Genomic DNA, 22,901 nt, shown 5'->3' with positions numbered 1-22,901 from the left:
GGGTTTGTGGTGTTACCCGTGGATTTCAGTTTCAAAGTTTCTGTTGGTTTTACTTTAGCCTCCTAAAGATTTATAGTTTAACAGTGATAGGATGCAGCATAGTGTTTTTGCTCATGAGTCTTAACACAATGTATACCCCATAATAACAATACAATTGGAGTGATAATAAACATTTACTTTAATTTACAGATCCCCTAAGCAACAACAATTTTACCTCAGACATTGCTGCAATGTGGTTACTGCATGACGGGGGGACCCCTAGTGGTCAGTTTGCAACTTCTACACATATGGGATCATCTCCATTCAAACTCAAAGTGCGAGGATATTTCTTTCAGACCAGCGCCTTGTGTTCAGCACTTTGGGTTCCACCCACTTGAGACCACCGGAGTTACGCTGGGGAAGGGGAAGGTCGAGGGTGGTTGGTATCTTAACAGATGCAGTTGGAAACAGAATACGCATGTGCTGGCGAATTTTCGGGTAATTATGTTCTTACGCTGCTATTCTGCTGAACCGTTTGCACTTTTCTGAGCCTATCTTTTACTTTGACTTGCACTAATCACTAATGCGTTACAATCTTATTCTCGTTGCTGTATAATCCTTCCCCTATCACTTCCCCAGTCCCCAACTGCTCTATTCTCCCTAGGTTTGGTTTTGTTTGTCAGCTGGTCGTATCCAATATCCTCATGTTCTGAAGACTCTGTGTTGTCCTGAAATATTTAACTCCGTCATCTCCATAAATGCTGCTGAGCCTGCTGAATGTCTTCCACTTTTTTTTAGATTATCCTACTAATGCCGTTCCCCCACCCCGCAAAAATAACCCCTCATCGCCATGAGGTAGGAACACAGGAACAGGAGTAGGCTGTTCAGCATGTCGAGTCTGCTCCAGCATTTATCATGATCACTGCTAATCAAACATTTCAGTTTTTTTTAACCCACCCTATCCCCATGATCCTTTATGCCGTTGGTAATCAGAAATCTAACTACTTCCTTATGCTTCTGCTAAATATGAGAATCGACATGAATACAGGGAGAAGAGTACAGTGGGAAATTCTGTACAAGTACAGTATGCACGATATTCATGTACTGAGAAGCCAGATATTGTGTGGTTGAAAAAACACAAAATTGATAATGTACTTGCACTCCAGGGCTGTTCAGTCCAAAGTATTTTCATTGAATTCCCAATGCACTTATGGTTATAGCTTTTAAAACACTCACTTGATTTCTATTCAAGTATATTTTAGAAACGGACTTCTAGGTTTACAATACCTAGAAACATAAGGAGGAATAAATCACCATTCTGTTACTCACTACCAGCCCTTTCAAAGTGATTCCACTAATCTGTACTCTCCTATTCCCCCATTTCTTCTCAAGACTGACGGAACCATTAGTAAAAATCCTAATGGGAATGGGCACTCCATCATTGCTTTAGGGTATTAATGACTGACAAAGCTTAAAAGTAAAACCCAAGAATTAAAAGGTGGACCATATTTAATGCTGAAAATGAATATTCTGCCATCACGCTATCACTTATGAGTACAAAACAACACTTCTGGTGACACATCTCAGGGTGAACCGCAGTTACTGCATTTTTGAATTTAGCAGCAGAGAATGAAAGCTTGGCCAGTTTTGTTTTCCAATAGAGACAATGCTCTTAATGCAATCCAAACTTCTCAGTTTGTGAGCACCTACCACTCCACAACTGCTTGCACTGATCAGCCAAGTTACAGCACTGCACATACAGTTAGTTTACCAAGCAATCTTAAACAACAGCAACAACTTCGATAGTGAGTGCACTTATGTTCAATGTTACCATTAACCTTTAAAAATACAATTTTTTAAAAGTGCATTCCTGCTGAGTGAGACTGGTTTAGCATCATCCCCATTATATCTGCTTCAGACCTGAAATTATATTCTACAAGTTAAAACAAGCAATTTAGTAAATATGATTCCGAATGGAATGTCTTTCCAGGCTCCCCTTAATGACTTGCTTTATTTAGAAATGGGCTTTGTAAATGAATCACACGTAAGATGAGAGAATTTTTATTAAGCAGTGAGTTGTCATGGTCTGGAATGTACGACTGAAGGGTTAGGTGGAATTGTGAACTTCCTAAAGGAAAGTTGAAGATGGCTCTGCAGGATAGCAGATTGACAAAGGCTGAGTGGCCTCCTTCCGCATTATGTAATTCCATGAATCTATCTATAATACATGAAATACTGCCAGGAGTATGCACCGAAAGCTTATAATGCTAGAAAGACGCACACATAAAAAGTCAGAGAGATTCTGTGGGGAGCTCGAACAGATTTTAGTGATTCAGACAAAACCTTTTTGTTTAGAAGTCAGGGGTCCTGAGGCAGGGGCAATGTGTAAAACTTTACATGTTCTTTCCCTCTTTATCTGTTCCGACTGACCTCACTGTGTGCTTCCAGCATTCTCTCTTAGTGCTTTACAATATAGAAATAAGATGTGCTTTTCTGGAGAAGTCAGTGCATGTTATTCGATCTTCCAGTTCGATTATTGAGATCTGCTGTGCTTTAAAACAAATAGCCGACACGCTGCCAATTTGAATCAGGGGCTGAAAGAGGGACAGAGGGGAGAACAAGGGAAATAGATGTAACCAGCACTTGGTTTTAACCCCTTCAGCACCAAACATCCAGCTGTGCTTCCCTCACGGTGCGTCGCGCTCCCATTTGATACCAAATTAAGTTTATGTAAAATGTTAGAATATCAGCCCTAAATGCATTTTATAGATCCCACGCCATTCCCCACAACTGTTTAACAGTGAAGCATTTATTGCAATCTAGTATCCTGTAACGTCTATGAGCATTAATAATGGATTTATGATGTCTTAATTTAGATACAGTTATAGAGATACAGACTAAATAAATCCACAAAGGAAAAAAAACACTTGGGATAGAGTCTAAAATGTAGGCTAACGTCTCAGCTTGGGGGTGGACGTCTTTTTGATGATGCATTTTATACATAGCCATATGCATGCGTAAGCACACAAACGTTCAAATACACTTAGATTCATGCGCGCACACACACTTGCATTCTCATACACACACACAAATATACATTCACATAGACAAACACTTGTATTCATATACACACATGGACTTACACACGCACATTGGCACACACATATACACCCACACATTCACATATTTGTATTCACACACGTTAATATATACTTGTATTCACGCACACATTCACAAACACATGCATATACCACGCAACTTGGCACAGGAACTTTACCCTTCTCATACACAAAATCACACTGAAGCGCACGTTTGCACGCTATTTACACAGTGACCCACATAACCTCACTCTGCATGCACACATACATATTCACATGGACATGTTCTCATGAGCATCTAAACACTCGCACAAACGTCCTCACGCCTTTACTTACACATAAATACACACATCTCTCCTTTTTTAAACAAAGTTGGCTTACAACAAGCCAATTGCATCCAGCAGAGAGCTTGCCCCACAGCTCTGGGTCTTGGGAATAATTCTGCCTTGTTGAAATAGACATTTTTCTCCAATCCTCTCTCGCCGCCTTGTCTCCCGGGTGCACTTCAGGCAAAGAAACCAAAGAACTACGGAGATTTGAAACAAGTATCAGAAATTGCTGGCGAAACCACAGTCGGTCTGCCAGCATCGGAAAGCGTAGTGAATGTTTCGAATCCAGTGACCCCCTCATCGAGTTCTGGTGAAGAAGACTGGAAACGTCAACTCCTCTCTCACCTCAGCAAAGTTTTTTCCCCACTCTCTCAGCACAAGTGACCGATCTGATTGCGGCGGTATCCGAATGCAGCTTTCTAAGCAAATATCTTTTCAGAATAAAAAAAGATCTGAGGAAGGACTCGAAATGTTAGTTCTGATTTCTTTTCACAGATGCTGATGAATTTTCCCCAACAAATTTCTGTTTTTGTTTCTGATTTCCAGCAGTTTTTAAATTGAGAAATCTCCTGTCCTTGGACTTAAATTGAAAATCCCCGCAAAAGCTACCGATTATTTCTTTCAAGAGCCTAAAACATTGAGACAGTTGAAACAACTGAGATAAAATGGGAAGGACATTTAATACACTGTCCTGTCGCAAGCACATCTGACAGAAGTCACTTTGTAGATTCCAAGAAAAGGAACAGAAATGTATAACAGCTAATCTCCCGGTGTCCAGCCATGTGTATAAACGCGTTATAAACACGGGTGCGCTGTTTATTCCGCTACACCGCCGCGACTAAAGATAACAGGAGTACTCACCACTAAGTGTCAAGATTAAATAAATTCCCATCAGCAACATCGCGTGTGAGCCTTTTTTTAATTCCCCCTCAGCACCCTCCCGGCCTCGCAAAAACAAGAAATCGATTCAAAAATCAGTTGTCCAATCTTCGAGAAAAATATAATCCGCGGCGTTTTGCTGGAATCTTTCTTTGGGATCATTCCTTTTCCGATTCGAGACGAAACGAAAGAAAGGTCCAATCAATGTTTGGTTTGAGGGGAGATGGAAAAAGAGAGTGAGAGAGAGAAATGATAGAATTCTTATTTAAATCCCCAGTTTTTACTGCGCTGTTTCGAAAGCAGGAGGGAAAGGGGATCTTGTATGCCTGGAATCAAGGTCCCTCAGTGCAGCTCCGCTGGTCCCAACTCTGGAACGTTTTAAATCCGCCGGGTCGGAGATAGTAAATCATTCTCCTTTTGTTTGTTCCGACCCACTTTGTAAGAGGGAAGAGTATGAAATATTGGTACTCCTCCATCCAGCTTTCATCTCCCTTCACCCCTGCGCCTCCCTCTCCTACTCTCTCTCTTTAGTTTTTACCTTCCCCACTTCTGCCGCCTGGCGTCTCTGGGACCAAGCCAGTTCTTAAAGCCACAGAGCTTCCCAACCTCCTTCCACATTTCCTCCCCAGTCCCCGTCTCTTCTCAAGTCCTGTGACCTGCAACGATCAGCAAATGTGAGGATTAACCCTTCAAAAGCTTCTGCCGATCTGGTAGCCGCAACCCCCTCCCCCGCCCCACACCTCACAACCCCATCTAAAAGTTTTGCAAAAAAATGTGTATTTTCCACTACAAGTACTGATGTTGACTTCGCCTCCCCGTTTGCATTTGCTGGTGATTGGAATTTTGAAATGCCCCCGCTACCACGGCCACCTCCCGCCTTTCTGTTTTCACGGGGCTCAGCTGTGTTCTGGCACCTGACACCCCCAACGCCTTCTCCCTTCCCCCATCTCTCCTTCATGCCGACCATTCTACCATTATTGCGGGCATTCAGTACCAGGGGTCATCCTGGCACCGTATGCCCACTACCGCCTCCAACAGGCCAGTAAGAGCACTGACCGCCAGAAAAAAGAAACTGCGGAAATACTTGAGGGGTGAGTGGAGAGGTGGTGGCGTATGGGGGTGCTGAGGTCAGAGACAAATTGGATCGGCCTTTCAAACAACATGTTCTAGGTGGGCCGAATGGCCTCCCGTCTGATTTCTAAAGAAGGTGTCACCACCAAGAACAAACACTGCCCTGCGACTGTGGACTGGGAAGGGATGGGAGAGAGCTCCAGGCAGAGAAGGGAGTCAGTCAGCACAGTTGGACAGCGGATCCAGGGAGAGACTGCTGGAGGTTACCACGAAGGACTCTCATTCTCAGTCTCGCCGCCCCCTCCCATGGTGTGTGGTGACTCTCAGATTAAACTCACTAATTGTCTCTCTGCAATGAGATAGCAGCCCTATGGTCCATTGGGCCTATGCTTTTCTTAGGCAAGGGCTGATTGTACAGAATTTAACAATTCAATCTGTTACAGTACCTACTGGGTGGAGTGGTCTCATTGACCTGCGATCAGAAATTCAAACCTTCCTTTTCTTGTAGAACAGGTCAGCGAATACTGCATCCACCTGGTTAGCTCACAACCTGTGATAACAAAGTGTGGAGCTGGATGAACACAGCAGGCCAAGCAGCATCTCAGGAGCACAAAAGCTGACGTTTCGGGAAGGGTCTAGGCCCAAAACGTCAGCTTTTCTGCTCCTAAAATGCTGCTTGGCCTGCTGTGTTCATCCAGCTCCACCTTTGTTATCTCGGATTCTCCAGCATCTGCAGATCCTATTATCTCTAGGTGATAATCTGTGTTAACTACACAGCCACTGTGTGTGTGTGTGTGTGTGTGTGTGTGTGTGTGTGTATTAAATTGTGTCAACGGACTCCCAGCGTTACTTTGTTGCAAATAGACTATGTATTAGTCAATATTTAAATAACAATGATCCTTCCGCCAATAGAACTAGATATAATGTACAGCACGGGGAAAAAGCCATTGGGCCCATCTGTTCCATATTATACTGATCTCCTCTTTCATTGCAAGCCAATAGACTTGGTTTATTAGTGATAATGGATGATGAAGGATCTATGCCCGAAACGTCAGCTTTTGTGCTCCTGAGATGCTGCTTGGTCTGCTGTGCTCATCCAGCTCCACACTTTGTAGACTTGGTTTATTAGTCTGGATGTTTTCTATAAAGAATAATTGGTGTGGGATTATAGCCTTCTCTTGCTCTCTCCGAACCACACCTCATTTAATATCTAGGCTCCCTCGAAATAATTCTTCTCTATCTATTGTTCAAACTCAGCTTTAAATCTAAACTCTTCGCGAGATTAAAGAACCCAGTTCTGAACTCGAAACATTGACTCTGCCTTCTCTCTCAGATGCAGTAGAGATTTTCCAGCAATTCCTGCTTTTGATTAACGAACCTTAATGGGGTCTCCTTGTCAATGATGATGCGGTTCGGCTGGGATGGGTTGGGGAACCTGGTTACAGGAGATCGCCCCCTGCAGCAAACCCCTCCCCCCCCGATATTGTCTGTTGGACTTCCGCGTTCCTTATTCAGCACTCGGAGGCGGATTCACTCAGCTGTCCCCACTCACTGCATTTACAAGAGTGTGAGTCGAGCAGCACCCCCGAATATGGTATCGGAGATAATGGGAACTGCAGATGCTGGAGAATCCGAGATAACAAGGTGTGGAGCTGGATGAACACAGACTCTTCATCGAAGGGTTTAGGCCCGAAACGTCAGCTTTCCTGCTCCTAAGATGCTGCTTGGCCTGTTGTGTTCCTCCAGCTCCACACTGTGTTACCTCAGACCAGTATCTGCAGTTCTTACTGTCTCCCTTTGTTGTAGTACGGGCCGCTTAGATCAAGGGACTGCTAGACAGGTACAGTTGGCTGCATACAGCAGGCCATTTCTGAAGAGCACTCCACGCAGACCCTCACCATAACACTGTATTTCCCATGAGTCATCCACCCAGTATGCACAGCCCTTGGTATTGTGGACAATTTTGAGCGTAGCGATCCACCTAATCTGTGGGAGGAAACGCGGCACAGACAGTCGTCTGGAAGCTGGAATCGAACCTGCATCGCCGGCACTGTGAGGTAGCAGTGTTAACCAGATAACCGCCTCCAAAAAAAATTCACCGAGTTTCCGGCTAGGCAGGCAATGAGTGCCCATCCCTAATTACCAAGAGGGCTATTGAGAGTCGACCACATTGCTGGGGGGGTTTGGAGTCACATTTAAAATACATTTGTTTTACAGCCGACAGACACTTAGTTCAAGATTTTTATTGAATTCAAATTCTACCACCTGCACGATTCCAACCCTGGTTTCCCCAGAACATTAGTCTCGCCCTATGCCAATACTTCCCCTTAATGCTAACACTCCAAACACCAGCCTTTTAAACACTACCCCATTTCCTACGGCGCCCGTCCCCCAATCTTCCACATTCGCCTACCGGGGGTTTAAATTCGTGCGAGCCTTTCTGTGATGCCCCCCATAGTCTAATTGCGCGACCCTATCCCAACTTCCATTAGTTTCGGGCATAAGGGTCGGTGCGTGGAGTAGGTTTTTCTCGTAATTGCAATTCCAAAGAAAGATATCGAGCCCCCACCGGGGGGAAATTACAACACGATCAATCGCTGGTGCATTCACTCTCTGCAGCCGGCATGCGGCATCTGTTAATGATATGCAGCCCTCGCCGAGCCTGTACAGCTGGCTACAATACGGCTGAAATTTTCTTCACTAAACGTGTTTTACACACACACTCGTGTATCCCTTGGTTTACGCAAGACAGCCTGGGCAATCTGCCCACCTGTCGTCCCGCAGCGCTGCCCCCTCCTACAGGGGGCGCTGTTGTCAATTCTACCTCACCATTGTGCTGTGCTGCTGGTTATTTATAAAAAAAAGCCCCTGTCTGTACAATCGGAGCATTTTCATTTCGGTGCCCAGATGTTGGCAAGTCTTTGTGCAAAAGCACGTAGGACACGTCAAATCGATTGCTGTTTGCTTGCAGAATAAAAGTTGAACAAGATTTAAAGCCGATGCAAGGGAGTTGAGGGGGCAGAAGTGCTTTGTAAGTTTCCTGGCGGTCAAACGCACAGCATTTGCTTGCAGGTCGTGAGTGCTACATGCACCCAGCTGAAGGGGCAGTAGAATGGACCCGCGAAGAAGTGTTTACGAGACAAGTTCACCTTTGAGTACGATTACTGCTAGCTCGGTTTAAATTCGAAGCCCATTTACCTGGAGGATATTAACGATTGAGTCCGCGAACTCACTTGCTGTTGAGGTGGATCGACCCACCCCCGGCTAACTTCCCGTTGCAGACTTGTTCCTTGAGAATAAACTTTTAATTTAGGCGAGATAACAAGGTGTAGACCGAAGGTTCGAGGCCCGAAACGTCAGCCTTCCTGCTCCTCTGATGCTGTGTTCATCCAGCTCTACACCTTGTTATAACATTTCAGTAAAGTTGTTTTTGAAACCATAAACATGAGAGAAATATGGCCTCCAATGTCAGCTTTTGGATTTTCTCATTGACTGAGGAGTATATATTTAAAATTAATTAAATTTTGGTGCAGCTGTACAAAACTCTCGTGCGGCCGCACTTGGAGTATTGTGTACAGTTCTGGTCACCGCATTATAAGAAGGATGTGGAAGATTTGGAAAGGGTGCAGAGGAGACTTACTAGGATGTTGCCTGGTATGGAGGGAAGGTCTCACGAGGAAAGGTTGAGGGACTTGAGGCTGTTTTCATTAGAGAGAAGAAGGTTGAGGTGACTTAATTGAAACGTTTAAAATAATCAGAGGGTTAGATAGGGTGGATAGGGAGAGACTTTTTCCTAGGATGGTGACGACGAGCACAAGGGGGCATAGCTTTAAATTGAGGGGTGAAAGATATAGGACAGATGTCAGAGGTAGTTTCTTTACTCAGAGAGTAGTAAGGGAACGGAACGCTTTGCCTGCAGCGGTAGTAGATTCGCCAACTTTAGATACATTTAAGTCGTCATTGGACAAGCATATGGACGTGTATGGAATAGAGTAGGTTAGATGGGCTTGAGATCGGTATGACAGGTCGGCACAACATCGAGGGCCGAAGGGCCTGTACTGGGCTGTAAGGTTCTATGGTGTCTAGCCAGTGACATTGCTGGATAGTCATTGTTTATTGCCCATCCCTAGTTGCCCCTAAGTTGGTAATGAGCTGCCTTCTTGAATGGCTGTAGTCCATTTGCTGTAGGTAGGCCCACAATGCCTTTAGGGAGGGAATCCCAGGATTTTGACATAGTGACACTGAAGGAACACATATATATTTCCAGGTCGGCCTGGGGATTGGTTTGGAGGGGAACTTGCATGTGACCTACCAATGTATTTTCTGCCGTTGTCCTTTTGGATGTTTGTAGGTTTAGAAAGAGCCATCAGAGGAACGTTGGTGAAGTTTTGCGGTGCATCTTGAGTCTAGCGTCAGAGATGGAGGAGGTGGATATTTGGGGATGTGCTGCCAATCAAAGCTGCTTTGCCCTGGATGGTGTCAAGCTTCTTGAGTGACTTTGGGGCTGCACCTATTGATAAGTGGGAAATATTCCATTACATTGCCGATAGTCTTCAGGAAGTCAGAAGCTGTGTGGCTCACTGCAAGTTTCCTTGCCTCTGATTTGATCTTGCAGGAACATTATTTATAAGGCTACAGCATAGAACATAGAGCAGTACAGCACAGTACAGGCCCTTCGGCCCATGACGTTGTGCCAAAAAAAGTCCAGGTCAGTTTCTGGTCAATGTCAACCTCCAGAATATTGATAAATGGATGAAAGTCTAAGGACTTTGGAACAGCCCAATGCAAACGTTTGAGGCAACATGAGTGAATACTGTAACATAATGGTTAGATGGGGTCAAGTTTAAGTTATACAGTTTGTAAAGTTATTGGAAGGAACAAAAGAGAGAAATAAGGAGAAATGGATTGTATTTTGTGGAACCCAGAACATCAAATATTCTTAATAATGGAGGAACAGGAATGAGCAGATAGGTGTGGAAGGAACCCAGAGAGAAAGAAAAATAAATGTTGGGCAGTCAAAGGCATTGTTGGTAAGAAGACAAGCTGGATAGGTGATAATGGTGCATGAGTGGGTGAAAATGTGTTGGCTGTGTTGAAAGCGACCGATTTTGTGACAGAGCCTGGGGTTGTAGGGAAATGTAAAAGACACAGATTCTGGTGTTTATGTTCTGACATTGATAATCTCTTTGTTGAGTCTGAAGTCTGTAAGGGCCCCAAGCAGAAGTTGAGATGCTATTCCTTCACCTTGTGTTTAGCCTCACTGGAGCACTAAAGCAGGCCTGAGACAGACGCATAGAGGTGAGAACACAGTGCCGTGTTGAAGTGCCAGACAATTTGAAGCTTGAGGTTTTTAACAAATTTGTATGTACAGGAAGTATATTATCTTGGATAATAAAGTGTGAAGCTGGATGAACACAGCAGGCCAAGCAGCATCTCAGGAGCACAAAAGCTGACGTTTCAGGCCTAGAGGATGAAGGGTCTCGGCCCGAAACGTCAGCTTTTGTGCTCCTGAGATGCTGCTTGGCCTGCTGTGTTCATCCAGCTCCACACTTTATTATCTTGGATTCTCCAGCATCTGCAATTCCCATTATCACAGTATGTTATCTTGAATTGTGTTCCAAATTGCACTCAAATCAACTCGCAAATGGACTCCAGAACCTGTTTGCAACCTAGAGACAGCCTGTAATATCAAAAACACAAACATTTCCGTTAATCCAAGATAATAAAGTGTGGAGCTGGATGAACACAGCAGCATCTTAGGAGCACAAAAGCTGATGTTTTGGGCCTAGACCCTTCATCAGAAAAGGGGGATGGGGAGAGGATTCTGACATAAATAGGGAGCGAGGGGGAGGCGGATCGAAGATGGATAGAGGAGAAGATAGGTGGAGAGTTATCTCGGATTCTCCAGCATCTGCAGTTCCCATTATCCTGTTACAATTTCCGTTTTAGGTCTGACCTAAACAGATTGTTCTACTTATAACAGATTCTGTTCCTCTTGCAAATATAAAATCCTTGATGAGAGTTTCAGCATTCAGTAAATAGTGCACCTTATCCCCGAGTTGAAAGGTGGAGGGTCCAGCTGCCTCACCAGAAACATAGCCAAGCTAATTTTCTGATGCAATGCTGGGGAAGTGCTACACAAGCAGAGGTACTGTCTTTTGGGATAAGGAATTAAACCAAAGTCCTATTTGTCTTCTCCGCTGGTCATGAAAGATCTTCTCACATTTTCTTGAAGAAGGACTGGCAAATGCTGTATGGTACCTGCTTCTCTTGGATCCATCACTTAACAGCTAAAAAATGGATTACTTGCTGATTAACACCTTGTTATTAATGGGATCTTCCTGTGCAATAAAAGGCTGCCATGTTTCCTTCATGACAACAAGACTTTAAAACTATTGCATCAAATGCAAAGTGTTTCCAATTACCCTGAAGTTGTAGAAGGCTGCGCAACATGCCCAGTCATAGAAACATTTCAGGAGGTCGCTGATGCAAGTGGTGAAAGAACTTCCATTTATATATTGCCCTTCCCTGGTTCGGTGCACCCTAAATGGCTTTTTGAAGTGTACCAACCGGTGTTGTGCATGCAAACGTGGCCAGTTAAGGACGGCATGGTTACATCCCAATAGGAAGTCAGTGAACCAGCCATGTTTCCATGACAACCCGGCAGCTGAGCAGTCACTTTAACAGTTGTCAGTTTTCTCTGGAGTTTCCAAACTGACATTAAATTCTCAAATTTTAGCTCATGTTCGCTAAAGCATTTGTCCAGTCTCTGGGTGACCAGTCCACTGACATAAATACTATCATCCCCCTACCCCTGAGGTTTTTCATACCCTTCTGGTGCCTTTTGATTTTTTTGCAGCTCATTTGAGCAGTCAATTGGTGCTCTCGTTCATGGAGCAGCATTGTTGGCAGGACAGCACACCTTTAATGCTGCATTGAAGTGTCAGTTTAATCCATTTACTGCCCTGTAGTGGTTTGACTCTGAATGCTTACTTATTTGGATGTGACATTGCTAGTAATTGAGCCAAGCACCTCATGTTTCACAGTCTTTAAACTCCAAGCAAGTGTTCAGATTCACACCCTACCTTCCACTCCTCCACGTAATTTAGAAGGCTAATGTGCAATTAGATGGGAACAATTTCACCTTGTTTACTCTGTTTAATAAAAAAAAATGCAGTGTTGTAAGCCTCTGTCAAAGCTGCTGTTAGCCTTCTTTGCTCAATGTTACTGCTCCGTAGCACCCGGCTCCCTTTTCAGACTCATTGTTGTTTGGTGGTAAAAACATTCATATTGTTGGAAAGAGAGACGCAGTGTTGAAGCTGTTCATCTTGCCCCCATCAGTTCAAACACAAGAATGCCAACCTACAAACAATCACAACAAATTAGACTGCAGGAGAAAATGGTGCTGATTGTTTGGAAGGTTGACTCTGGCCACGTTATTACAATGTAAACATAGAAATTGGAGCAGGAATAGGCCATTCAGCGCTTTGAGGCTGCTGTACTATTCAATATGGCTCAGTATCCTGTCCCCAAATTCTCCCCATACCCTTTGAACCCATTATTCCTAAGAATTATATTTATCTCTTCTTGAAGGCATTCAATGTTCTGGCTTCAACCACTTTATGTAGTTGAGAATTCCACAATCTATGGGTGAAGAAATGTCTTCGCATCTCAATTTTAAATCGCCTTCCTGGATACTTAAACAATGATCCGCAGTTCTGGACTCCCTGATCATCAAGTGCATCCTTCCTGCGTTTACCTTACCAAGTAGGTTAGAAGCTTATAGGTTTCAATGAGATCATCTTCATTCTTCTAAACTCCAGTGAACATAGTCCTAACTGATCCAGGCCACCTTCAAATATCAGTCCCCTATCCCAGGAATCCATCTGGTAAGCGTTCGTTGCAGTCCCTCCATAGCCAGAACATCAATTCTCAGAAAAGGAGACCAAAACTGCACACAATACTCCAGGTGTGGTCTCACCAAGGCCCTATACAATTGTAATGAGAAACTATAAAACTAAAGGACTATAAGGAAATGATAAGATCAGGTGCGATGAAAAAATATTCAAGATATTTCTTTTGTCCTGGACTACAGTGGTGGCACAGTGGTTCATACTGCTGTCTCACAGCACTAGGGACCCTGGTTCAATCCCAGCCTCATGTGACTTTCTGTGTGAGTTTCCTCTGGGTGCTCTGGCTTCCTTCCACGATTATTATTATGTTAGATGGATTGGCCATTAGCCATGCTAAACTGCCCATAGTGTGCAGGGATGTGCAGCCTACGTGGATTATGATGTGGAGGTACTGGGGTGGACAAGACTATGGGAAATGCAAGGTCATGGGGGTATGGTAAGGGGGTGGGTCTGGGTGGAATGCTCTTCTGAGGGTTGGTGTGGACTTGATGGGCTGAATGTGCTGTTTCCACGTTGTAGGGATTCTGTGATATTACAATTATAGAGGGATTCGGCAGGGTGTTTTAAAGAAAAAAACAAAAGAACTGTGGATGCTGTAAATCAGGAACAAAAATAAAGTTGCTGGGAAAGCTCAGCAGGTCTGGCAGCATCTGTGGAGGAGAAAACAGAGTTATCGTTTCAGGTCCGGTGACCCTTTTTCAGAACTGGGGAAGAGTCACCAGACCTGAAACATTGACTCTGTTTTCTCCTTCACAGATGCTGCCGGACTTGCTGAGCTTGTCCTGCAACTTTGTTTTTATTCCGTATTTTAAAAAAAGGCTCGATCAGGATGAAAGCAGGATTACCATGATTGTCTGAACAAAATGAACAGTCTGTAATTTTTTATCCCAAGAAAAGCCTTAATGAAGACAGAATGGAAATTTTTAAAATTTGAAGGGATTCACAGAGTAGATAAGACTTGGGTTCTGATGAAGGATCACTGGAACCAAAATGTTAACTCCGCTTTCTCTCCTGCTGAGCTTTTCCAGCAATTTCTGATTTTTGTTTCTGATCTCCAGCATCCACAGTTCTTTGTTTTATGCGAGAAAAAATTTTTTCTGCTTGTGCAATAATCCAAAACAACGGGTCACAACTGGAAGATGGTATTTCCTATGGGGGATTGAGGCGAATATCTTTACCCAGAGAATTTTGAGAATATAGAACATACTATCCTATGCAGCAGGCTAATCCAAGCAGGGCAGGAAATAGCCTAGTGTGTTATCTCTCAACTTTTACTCCAGAGACCCAGGTAATAGTCTAGCAATCTGGGTTTGAATCCTGCCATGAATTCAATAAAAATTTGCAATTAAGTCTAATGATGGTGATCAAGTTGATTGTTGCGGAGAAACCTAAACCCCTTTAGCAAATGAAACTATTGCCCTCACCTGGTCTGGCCTACAAATGACTCCAAACTCTCAGAAATATGCTGACTCTTAATTGCCATAAAAGTTATAGAATCCCTTCAGGCCATTGAGTCCACGCTGACCCTTTGGAGATCATCCTACACAGAGTCACCCCATCCCACTAACCCTACATTTCCCATAACTGATATATCAAAGCTGTGCATCTTTGGATGGTGGGAGGAAACCCAGGCCAACACTGAGAGAATGTTCAAACACCACATGGAGAGTTGTCCAATAATGGACCTGAACCTGGGTCCCTGGTGCTTTGACGCAGCAGTGTTAACCATCTAGCCACCATCCCACCCCATAAAGATGTGCAAAAAATGTTGGCCAGACAGTTGTGTCTGCATCCTGTGAATGAATTAAAAAAGACAACGTTATCACAAATCCTATGACTGCTTCATAATGGTATGATCGTGTTTGCCTTGAGTGGGACACCTCAGAAAACTGGGCTAGTGTGAAGCAAAGTTGTGTGTTAGTCCACATTCTGTCATCAATCAACAGACAGTGGCTATTTATCTCATTGGTATAATACAACACTATTTTTCACTATTAAGTACCACCAATGTATAAAAAATCTTTAACCTCAGTCATCTGTGTGTCAAACCAAGCTGCCATTGATATTCATGATCTGGAAGAACTCTGCATCTCAACCTCCTGAGTTCCAGTGAGAACAAACCCAGTCCAGCCAACCTTTCTTCATAGCTAAAATCCCCCATACCAGGCAACATCCTGATAAACATTTCAGTACTTTTTCTAAAGCATCCACATCTTTCTGACAGTGTGGTGACCAGAACTGTACACAATAAGGCTGAGGATCCTGGGATTGTATTCATTAGAGTTTAGAAGGTTGAGGGGTGATCTGATAGAAACTTACAAGATAATGCATGGCTTAGAAAGGGTTTACACCGGGAAGTTGTTTCCATTAGGCGGGGAGACTAGGACCCGTGGGCACAGCCTTAGAATTAGAGGGGGTAAATTTAGAATGGAAATGAGGAGACATTTCTTCAGCCAGAGAGTGGTGGACCTGTGGAATTCATTGCCACGGAGCACAGTGGAGGCCGGGACATTCAATGTTTTCAAGGCAGAGATTGATAAATTCTTGATCTCACAAGGAATCAAGGGTTAGGGGGAGAGTGCAGGGAAGTGGAGTTGAAATGCCGATCAGCCATGATTAAATGGCAGAGTGGACTCGATGGGCCAAATGGCCTTACATCTACTCCTATGTCTTATGGTCTTGTGGTCTTAATATTCCAAATGTGGCTTAACTAAAGTTCTATAAAGCTGCAGCATAACTTGCCTATCCTTTTACTCAGTGCACCTTCTAATGAAGACAGCCATACCATAGGCCATTTTTTTTATTGCCATATCTACCTGCACTATCACCTTCAGTGATCTGTGGACTTCACACCCAGATCCCTCTGCACATCAATACTACTAAGGTTCTGCCATTCACTGTATAATTTCCATCTATACTTGATTTTGCAAAATGCATCACTCCACATTTGTCCAGAACAGAAGGCAAAGTACTGGGCTAATGGTAAGATTCTTGGTAGTGTAGATGAGCAGAGAGATCTCGGTGTCCATGTACACAGATCCTTGAAAGTTGCCACCCAGGTTGACAGGGCTATTAAGATGGCATACGGTGTTTTAGCTTTTATTAATAGAGGGATTGAGTTCTGGAACCAAGAGGTTATGCTGCAGCTGTACAAAACTCTGGTGTGGCCGCACTTGGAGTATTGTGTACAGTTCTGGTCACTGCATTATAAGAAGGATGTGGAAGCTTTGGAAAGGGTGCAGAGGAGATTTAATAGGATGTTGCTTGGTATGGAGGGAAGGTCTTACGAGGAAAGGCTGAGGGACTTGAGGCTGTTTTCATTGGAGAGAAGAAGGTTGAGAGGTGACTTAATTGAGACATATAAAATAATCAGAGGGTTAGATAGGGTGGACAGGGAGAGCCTTTTTCCTAGGATGGTGACGGCGAGCATGAGGGGCCATAGCTTTAAATTGAGGGGTGAAAGATTTAGGACAGATGTCAGAGGTAGTTTCTTTACTCAGAGAGTAGTAAGGGAATGGAACGCTTTGCCTGCAACGGTAGTAGATTTGCCAACTTTAGGTACATTTAAGTCGTCATTGGATAAGCATATGGACGTACATGGAATAGTGTAGGTTAGATGGGCTTGAGATCGGTATGACAGGTCGGCACAACATCGAGGGCTGAAGGGCCTGTACTGTGCTGTAATGTTCGATGTTCTATGTTCTATGTTCTAAATCATTGCCAGGGAGCAATGGGTCTTTGACGATGTTGGCATCCTCTCTGCAACAGTGAGCCAAGTAAGTAGAGTCCATGGATGGAAGGTTGGCTTCTGTGATGGTCTGGACTGTACACACTACCTTCTGTGGTCTCTTATGGTCCTGGCCAGAGCTTTTGCCATACAAGGCCATTATGCACCTGGACAGTTTGCTTTCAATGGTGCATATGTAGAGGATAGTGAGGGTTCTTATGGATATGCCAAACTTCCTGAGCCGCCTGAGGAAGAAGAGGTGTTGTTGTATCTTCTTGACTGTTGCATCTACATGGGAAGTCCAGGACAGGTTGTCAGTTATCATCACTCCAAAGAACTTGATGCTCTTCACCCTTGCAACCTCAGTTCCATTGATATAAATGGTATGTGTTTTCCTCCTTTCTGAAGTCAATGATCTATTCATTAGTTTTGCTGGCATTGAGAGAGAGGTTGTTTTCAATGGCGCTACATCACCAAGCTTTATACCACCCTGCTGTATTTTGACTCAATGTTATTAGATACCCATCCCACTACGGTGATGTCGTCAGTGAACTTGCATATGACATTCATTTGGAATTTAGCAACACAGTTATGGGTATACAGGGAGTAGAATAAGGGGCTGAGGATGCATCCTTTCAGGGCCTCCATTGTTCAGTGTTATTGTGGAGGAGGTGCAGTTACCTGTCTTCACTGTTTCCCCTCATGGGAGTCTAGGACCAGAAGGCATACTCTCAGAATAATAGGAGACCAATTTAAGACTGAGATGAGGAGGAATTGCTTCCCTCAGAGGGTTGTGAGTTTTTATAAATTATTGTCACAGAGAGCTGTGGAGACAGAGTCTTTGTGTATATTTCAGACAGAGATCGATAAATTCTTGGGGAATCAAGAGTGCCTGGGTAAAGACAGGAAAGTGGAAGGAGTGTTGGATCAGCCATGATCCTATTGAATGGGACAGCAGGCTTGAGGGGCCAGTTGGCCTACTCCTGTTCTTATTTCCTATGGTTTTATTTGTGCTGAATGTCAGTTTCTGGAATATGATGAGTATTTTCCACACTCGGGCAACCTCTTCTGTTACCACGGATGAGGAGATCTAACACACTTCGGCTCAGCCTCCTACAAACTGTGGCAGTGAATGTTCGATAACAAGTTACTCGAGTGAGAAGTGCACTGTGTATCAGTGTGACACAAGAGCGTCAAAGAAATTTCCAAAATCTTCTGCCGCATTCTCTGGATCCAATGGGAGGATGGCCAAAGAAATGCTAGTGAACTTCTTGAAAACTTCAGCAAAACTCTTACAAATTCAATTACAATGGACCGAGCCCTCATGTTTGAATAGTGTCAGTCCTGGCTCCTCAAATGGCTAGCTTTCCAGAGGAGGTAAAGAGAATAGCTCAAAGACACTCTGAATGTCTCAAGTGCAGCAGTGCTGACATTAATGTCATTGAGGAACTTGCTACCAATTGTTTAAGTGATGAGGTGGCAGAGAAGGAAAACAATTAAGGAAGCAGATCTGCACTCTGATCCCACTGCCTTGTAGGGCATTATGATCCCAATGATCTGCAGGTTGACAATTAGCCCACTCAGCCAGGTTGAAAACCCACAACAGGAGCAGATGACTCCAACTACATGTCATCTCTGGATTGAGGAATGCTTGATGATGACAAAAACAAGCTAAGGAAATAACACAGACTGATAAATAGAGGAGGAAAAAGGAATAGAGAGCAATTCTGATAGGATTGGATACATGTAACACAAACATTCACAGAAGACAAATGGGTGAAATGGCCTCTCCTGTGCTCAAAGAGTCATTGAGTCACACAGCATGGAAACAAGTCCTTCAGCCCATCATCGCTATCTTGAACTCCAAACTACACTAATCCTATTTACCTACACTTGGTCTATAGCCTACATTTTAAGCACTCGTCCAAAATGCTTCTTAAATGTTACTAGAGTACCTGCCTCCACCACCCTCTCAGACAGGATGTTCCTTATTTCTACTACCCTTTGAGTGAAAAAAAAACTCAGATCTCCTCTAAACCAGTTACTTCTCACCTTAAACTTACACCTTCTTGGGTATTAAACATGCCTGCCATGGCAAAAAGATTCTCATGGTCTACCCTGACTATGCCTCTCATAAATTTCAATACCTCAATGGGCTCCCCACCTCAGCCTTCTTTGCTCCAAGAAAAACAAACCCAGCCAGCCCAGCCTCTCTTCATAACTGAGATTTTCATTCCGGGCAACCTGCTGGTGAATCTTCTCTGCACCGTCTCGATTGCAATCATGCCCTTCCAATAATGTGACAAATAGAACTTTTTTTTCCTATTCATTTGTGGGATGTGGGCATCACTGGCTGGGTCAGCATTTCTTGCCCATCGTTAGTTGCCCTTGAGAAGGTGGTGGTGAGCTGCCTTCTTGAACCGCTGCAATCCAACTGCTGTAGGTTGACCCACAATGCTGTTAGGGAGGCAATTCCAGGATTTTGACCCAGTGAGGGTGAAGGAACGGCGATATATTTCCAAATCAGGATGGTGAGTGGCTTGGAGGGGACAGTCTTGTGGTGGTTGGTGTCAAGCTTCTGGAATGTTGTTGGAGCTGTACTCATCCAGGCAAGTGGGGAGTATTCCATCACAATCCTGATTTGTGCCTTGTAGATGGTGGACAGGGTCTAAGGAGTCAGGAGGTGAGTTACTCACCGCAGTATTCCTAGCTTCGGGCCTGCTCTTGTAGCCACTGTGCTTTGTGGTGAGTCCAGTTGAGTTTCTGGTCAATGATAACCCCCAGTATGTTGATAGTGGGGATTTCAGTGATGGTAACATCTTTGAATGCCATAGGACAGTGATTTGAATGTTTGATGTTGGAGATGGTCATTTTCTGGCGTTTGTGTGGCTTGAATATTTCTCTGAGGAACTCCTGCTGAGATGCCCTGGAGCTGAGGTGGCTGACCTCCAACAATCAGAAGCATCCCACCACTACCAGTTGCTTGTGATGTACCCTAGGCGGGAGTTGGGCAAGGGCAATTTGGGGCGGCGCAGTGGCTCAGTGGTCAGCAAAGCTGCTTAACAGCGCCAGGGACCTGGGTTCAATTTCACCCTCGGGTGGCTGTCTGTGTGGAGTTTGCACATTCTCCCCATGTCTGTGAGGGTTTCTTCCATGTGTTCTGGTTTCCTCCCACAGTATGAAGATATGCAGGCTAGGTGGATTGGCCATGCTAGATTGTCCATAGTGTACAGGGATGTGTAGCTTAGGTGGGTTTATAGGGGGATGGGCCTGGCTGGGATGCTCTGAGGGTCAGTGTGGACTTGTTGGGCCAAAAGGCCTGTTTCCACACCATAGGGATTCTATGATCCTATGACCCTCCTATTTGCCATGTATGAATATAATCACGGCAGAGTTTTTGCCCGATACCCATTGTTTCCAGCTTTGCCAGGTGTCCTTGATGCCACACTCAGGTCAAATATGACCTTGAGATCAAGGGCTGTCACTCTCACCTCACCTCTGGACTCCAGCTCTTTTGTCCATGTTTGAACCAAGGCTGTAATGAGGTCAGGAGCTGAGTGACCCTGGTGGAACTCAAACTGGCCGTCACTGAGCAGGTTATTGCTGAGCAGGTGCTGCTTGATAGCACTGTTAGTGACATCTTCCAAAACTTTACTGATGACCAGGAGTAGACTGATGGGGCAGCAATTGGCTGGATTGGGTTTGTCCTATTTTATGTATAGGACATACTTGGGTAATTTTCCACATTGCCAGGTAGATGTCAGTGTTGTAACTGTACTGGAACATCTTGGCTAGGGGAGTGGCAGGTTGTGGAGCACAAGTCTTCAGTACTATTGCTGGAATGTTGTCAGGGCCCATAGCCTTTGCAGTACCCAATGTCTCCAACTGTTTCTTGATATCGCGTGGAGTGAATCGTGTTGGCTGAAGATTGGAATCTGTAATGCTGGGGACCACTGGAGAAGGCCAGGATGGATCATTCACTCAGCACTTCTGGCTGAAGATTGCTGCAAATCCTTCAGCCTTATCTTTTGCACTGATGTGCTGGCCTCTTCCGTCTTTGAGGATGGGGATATTTGTGGAGCCTCCTCCTCCAGTGAGTTGTTTAATTGTTCACCACCATTCACCACTGGATGTGGCAGGACTGCAGAGCTTAAATCTGATCCATTGGTTGTGGGATCGCTGAGCTCCGTCTATCACTTGCTGCTTTCACTGTTTGGTGGCTTCACCAGGGTTGATACAGTCCATGTTTAACTGAAGCAATGAGACTTCATGGGGTCGAGAGTCAATGTTGAGGACTCTCAGAGTGAAACCCTCTTGATATTATACCACTGTGCCACCACCTCTGCTGGGACTGCCCTGCCCATGGGAAGGACATATCCAGGGATGGTGATGGTGGTGCCTAGGACATTGTCTGTAAGCTATGATTCTGTGAGTATGACTATGTCAGGGCTGTTGCTTAACTAGTCTGTGAGACAGCTCTCCCAATGTTGGCAGTAACCCCCCAGGTGTCAGTGAGGAGATCTTTGCAGGGTTGACAGGGTTGTTTCTGCCGTTGTCTTTTCCGGTGCCTAGGGCGATGCCAGGTGATCCACCTGGTTTCATTTCTTTGAGACTTTGTAACGATTGATACAACTAAGTGGCTTGCTGGGCCATTTCAGAGAGCAAGTGACAGTCAACAACATTGCTGTGGGTCTGGAGTCACATGTAGGCCACAGCAGGTGAGGGTGGCAGATTTCGTCCCCGAAGGAGATTAGTGAAACAAATAGGCTTTTCCCGATGATCAGCAATGATTTCATGGTGATCAGTAGGTTCTTAATTCCAGACTTTTTTTTAATTATTGAATTTAAATTCCACCATTTGCCATGGTAGGGTTCGAACCCCAGACCCCAGAACATTAGCTGGGTTTCTGGATTAATAGTCTAGCAATAATGCCACTAGGCAGTTGCCTATCCAGTACTGCACTCACTATTTTGTCTGTGTGCTGACCAATGTTTTATAAAGTTGTAACAAGACTTCCCTGCTTCTATATTCTACGTTCTGGCTAATGAAGGCAAGCACCAATTTTCCTTCTTCATCACTGTCTTCCTGGGCTGACACACTCAGGGATCTATGGACTTATATAGCATAGTCATAAAGTGCAGAAACAGACCGATTGGTTCATCTTGTCTGAGCTAACCAGACATCCCAATCTGACCTCGTCCCATTTGCCAGCATTTAGCTCATATCCCTGTAAATCCTTCCTATTCATTTACTCCTCCAGATGCCTTTTAAATGTTGTACCTGCCTCCACCACTTCCTCTGGCAGCCTGTTCCATACACACACCGCCTTTTGTGACAAAGTTACTCCTCAGGTCCTTTCTCAATTTGTCCGCTCTCACTTTAAACCTATGCCCTCTAGTTTTGGACTCTTCCACCCAAGGAAATTCACCCTATCTATGGGTCCCTTTGTTCTTCAGTACTGCCTATGGGCCTACTGTTCATTGTGTAATTCCTTCCCTTATGAGACCTCTCCAAAATGCATTGCCTCACACCCATTAGGATTAAATTTCATCTGCTATTGTGTACTTAAAAGTGTGAAGTGATTCATTTTGGAAGGTCAAATTTGAATGCAGAATACTGGGTTAATGGCAGGATTTTCAGCAGTGTGGAGGAACAGAGGGTCTTGGGTCCACGTCCATAGATCCCTCAAAGTTGTTACCCAAGTTGACAGGGTTGTAAAGAAGGCGCATGGTGTGTTGGCTTTCATTGGCCTGGGAATTGAATTAAACAGCTGTGATGTTATGCAGCAGCTCATTAAAACCCTGGTCAGACCACACTTGGAATATTGTGTTCAGTTCTGGTTATCTCATTATAGAAAGGATGTGGAAGCTTTAGAGAGGGTGCAGAGAAGATTTAACAGGATACT

General features: G+C 44.4%; 1 protein-coding gene across 4 annotated transcripts in view; it reads right to left on the bottom strand.

The window, feature by feature from the left end:
* The window catches only part of gfra4a (GDNF family receptor alpha 4a), a 197,725-nt gene extending 192,830 nt beyond the window's left edge, over positions 1-4,895 (bottom strand). For all 4 annotated transcript variants that reach the window (XR_009446565.1, XR_007249140.2, XR_009446566.1 and 1 more), the window contains exon 1: positions 4,268-4,895. Coding sequence is in view for 1 of the 4 variants with exons in the window: in XM_048545662.2 (XP_048401619.1) it covers positions 4,268-4,307 (40 nt within the window). In the remaining 3 variants the exon portion in view is untranslated. The remainder of the gene's footprint in view (positions 1-4,267) is intronic.
* Positions 4,896-22,901: the final 18,006 nt, after the last annotated feature.

The sequence above is a fragment of the Stegostoma tigrinum genome, chromosome 1 (genome assembly GCF_030684315.1).
Source record: "Stegostoma tigrinum isolate sSteTig4 chromosome 1, sSteTig4.hap1, whole genome shotgun sequence".
Lineage (NCBI taxonomy): Eukaryota > Metazoa > Chordata > Chondrichthyes > Orectolobiformes > Stegostomatidae > Stegostoma > Stegostoma tigrinum.
Note: the sequence above shows the minus strand (reverse complement) of the source record. Positions and strands in the feature narration are given on the sequence as shown.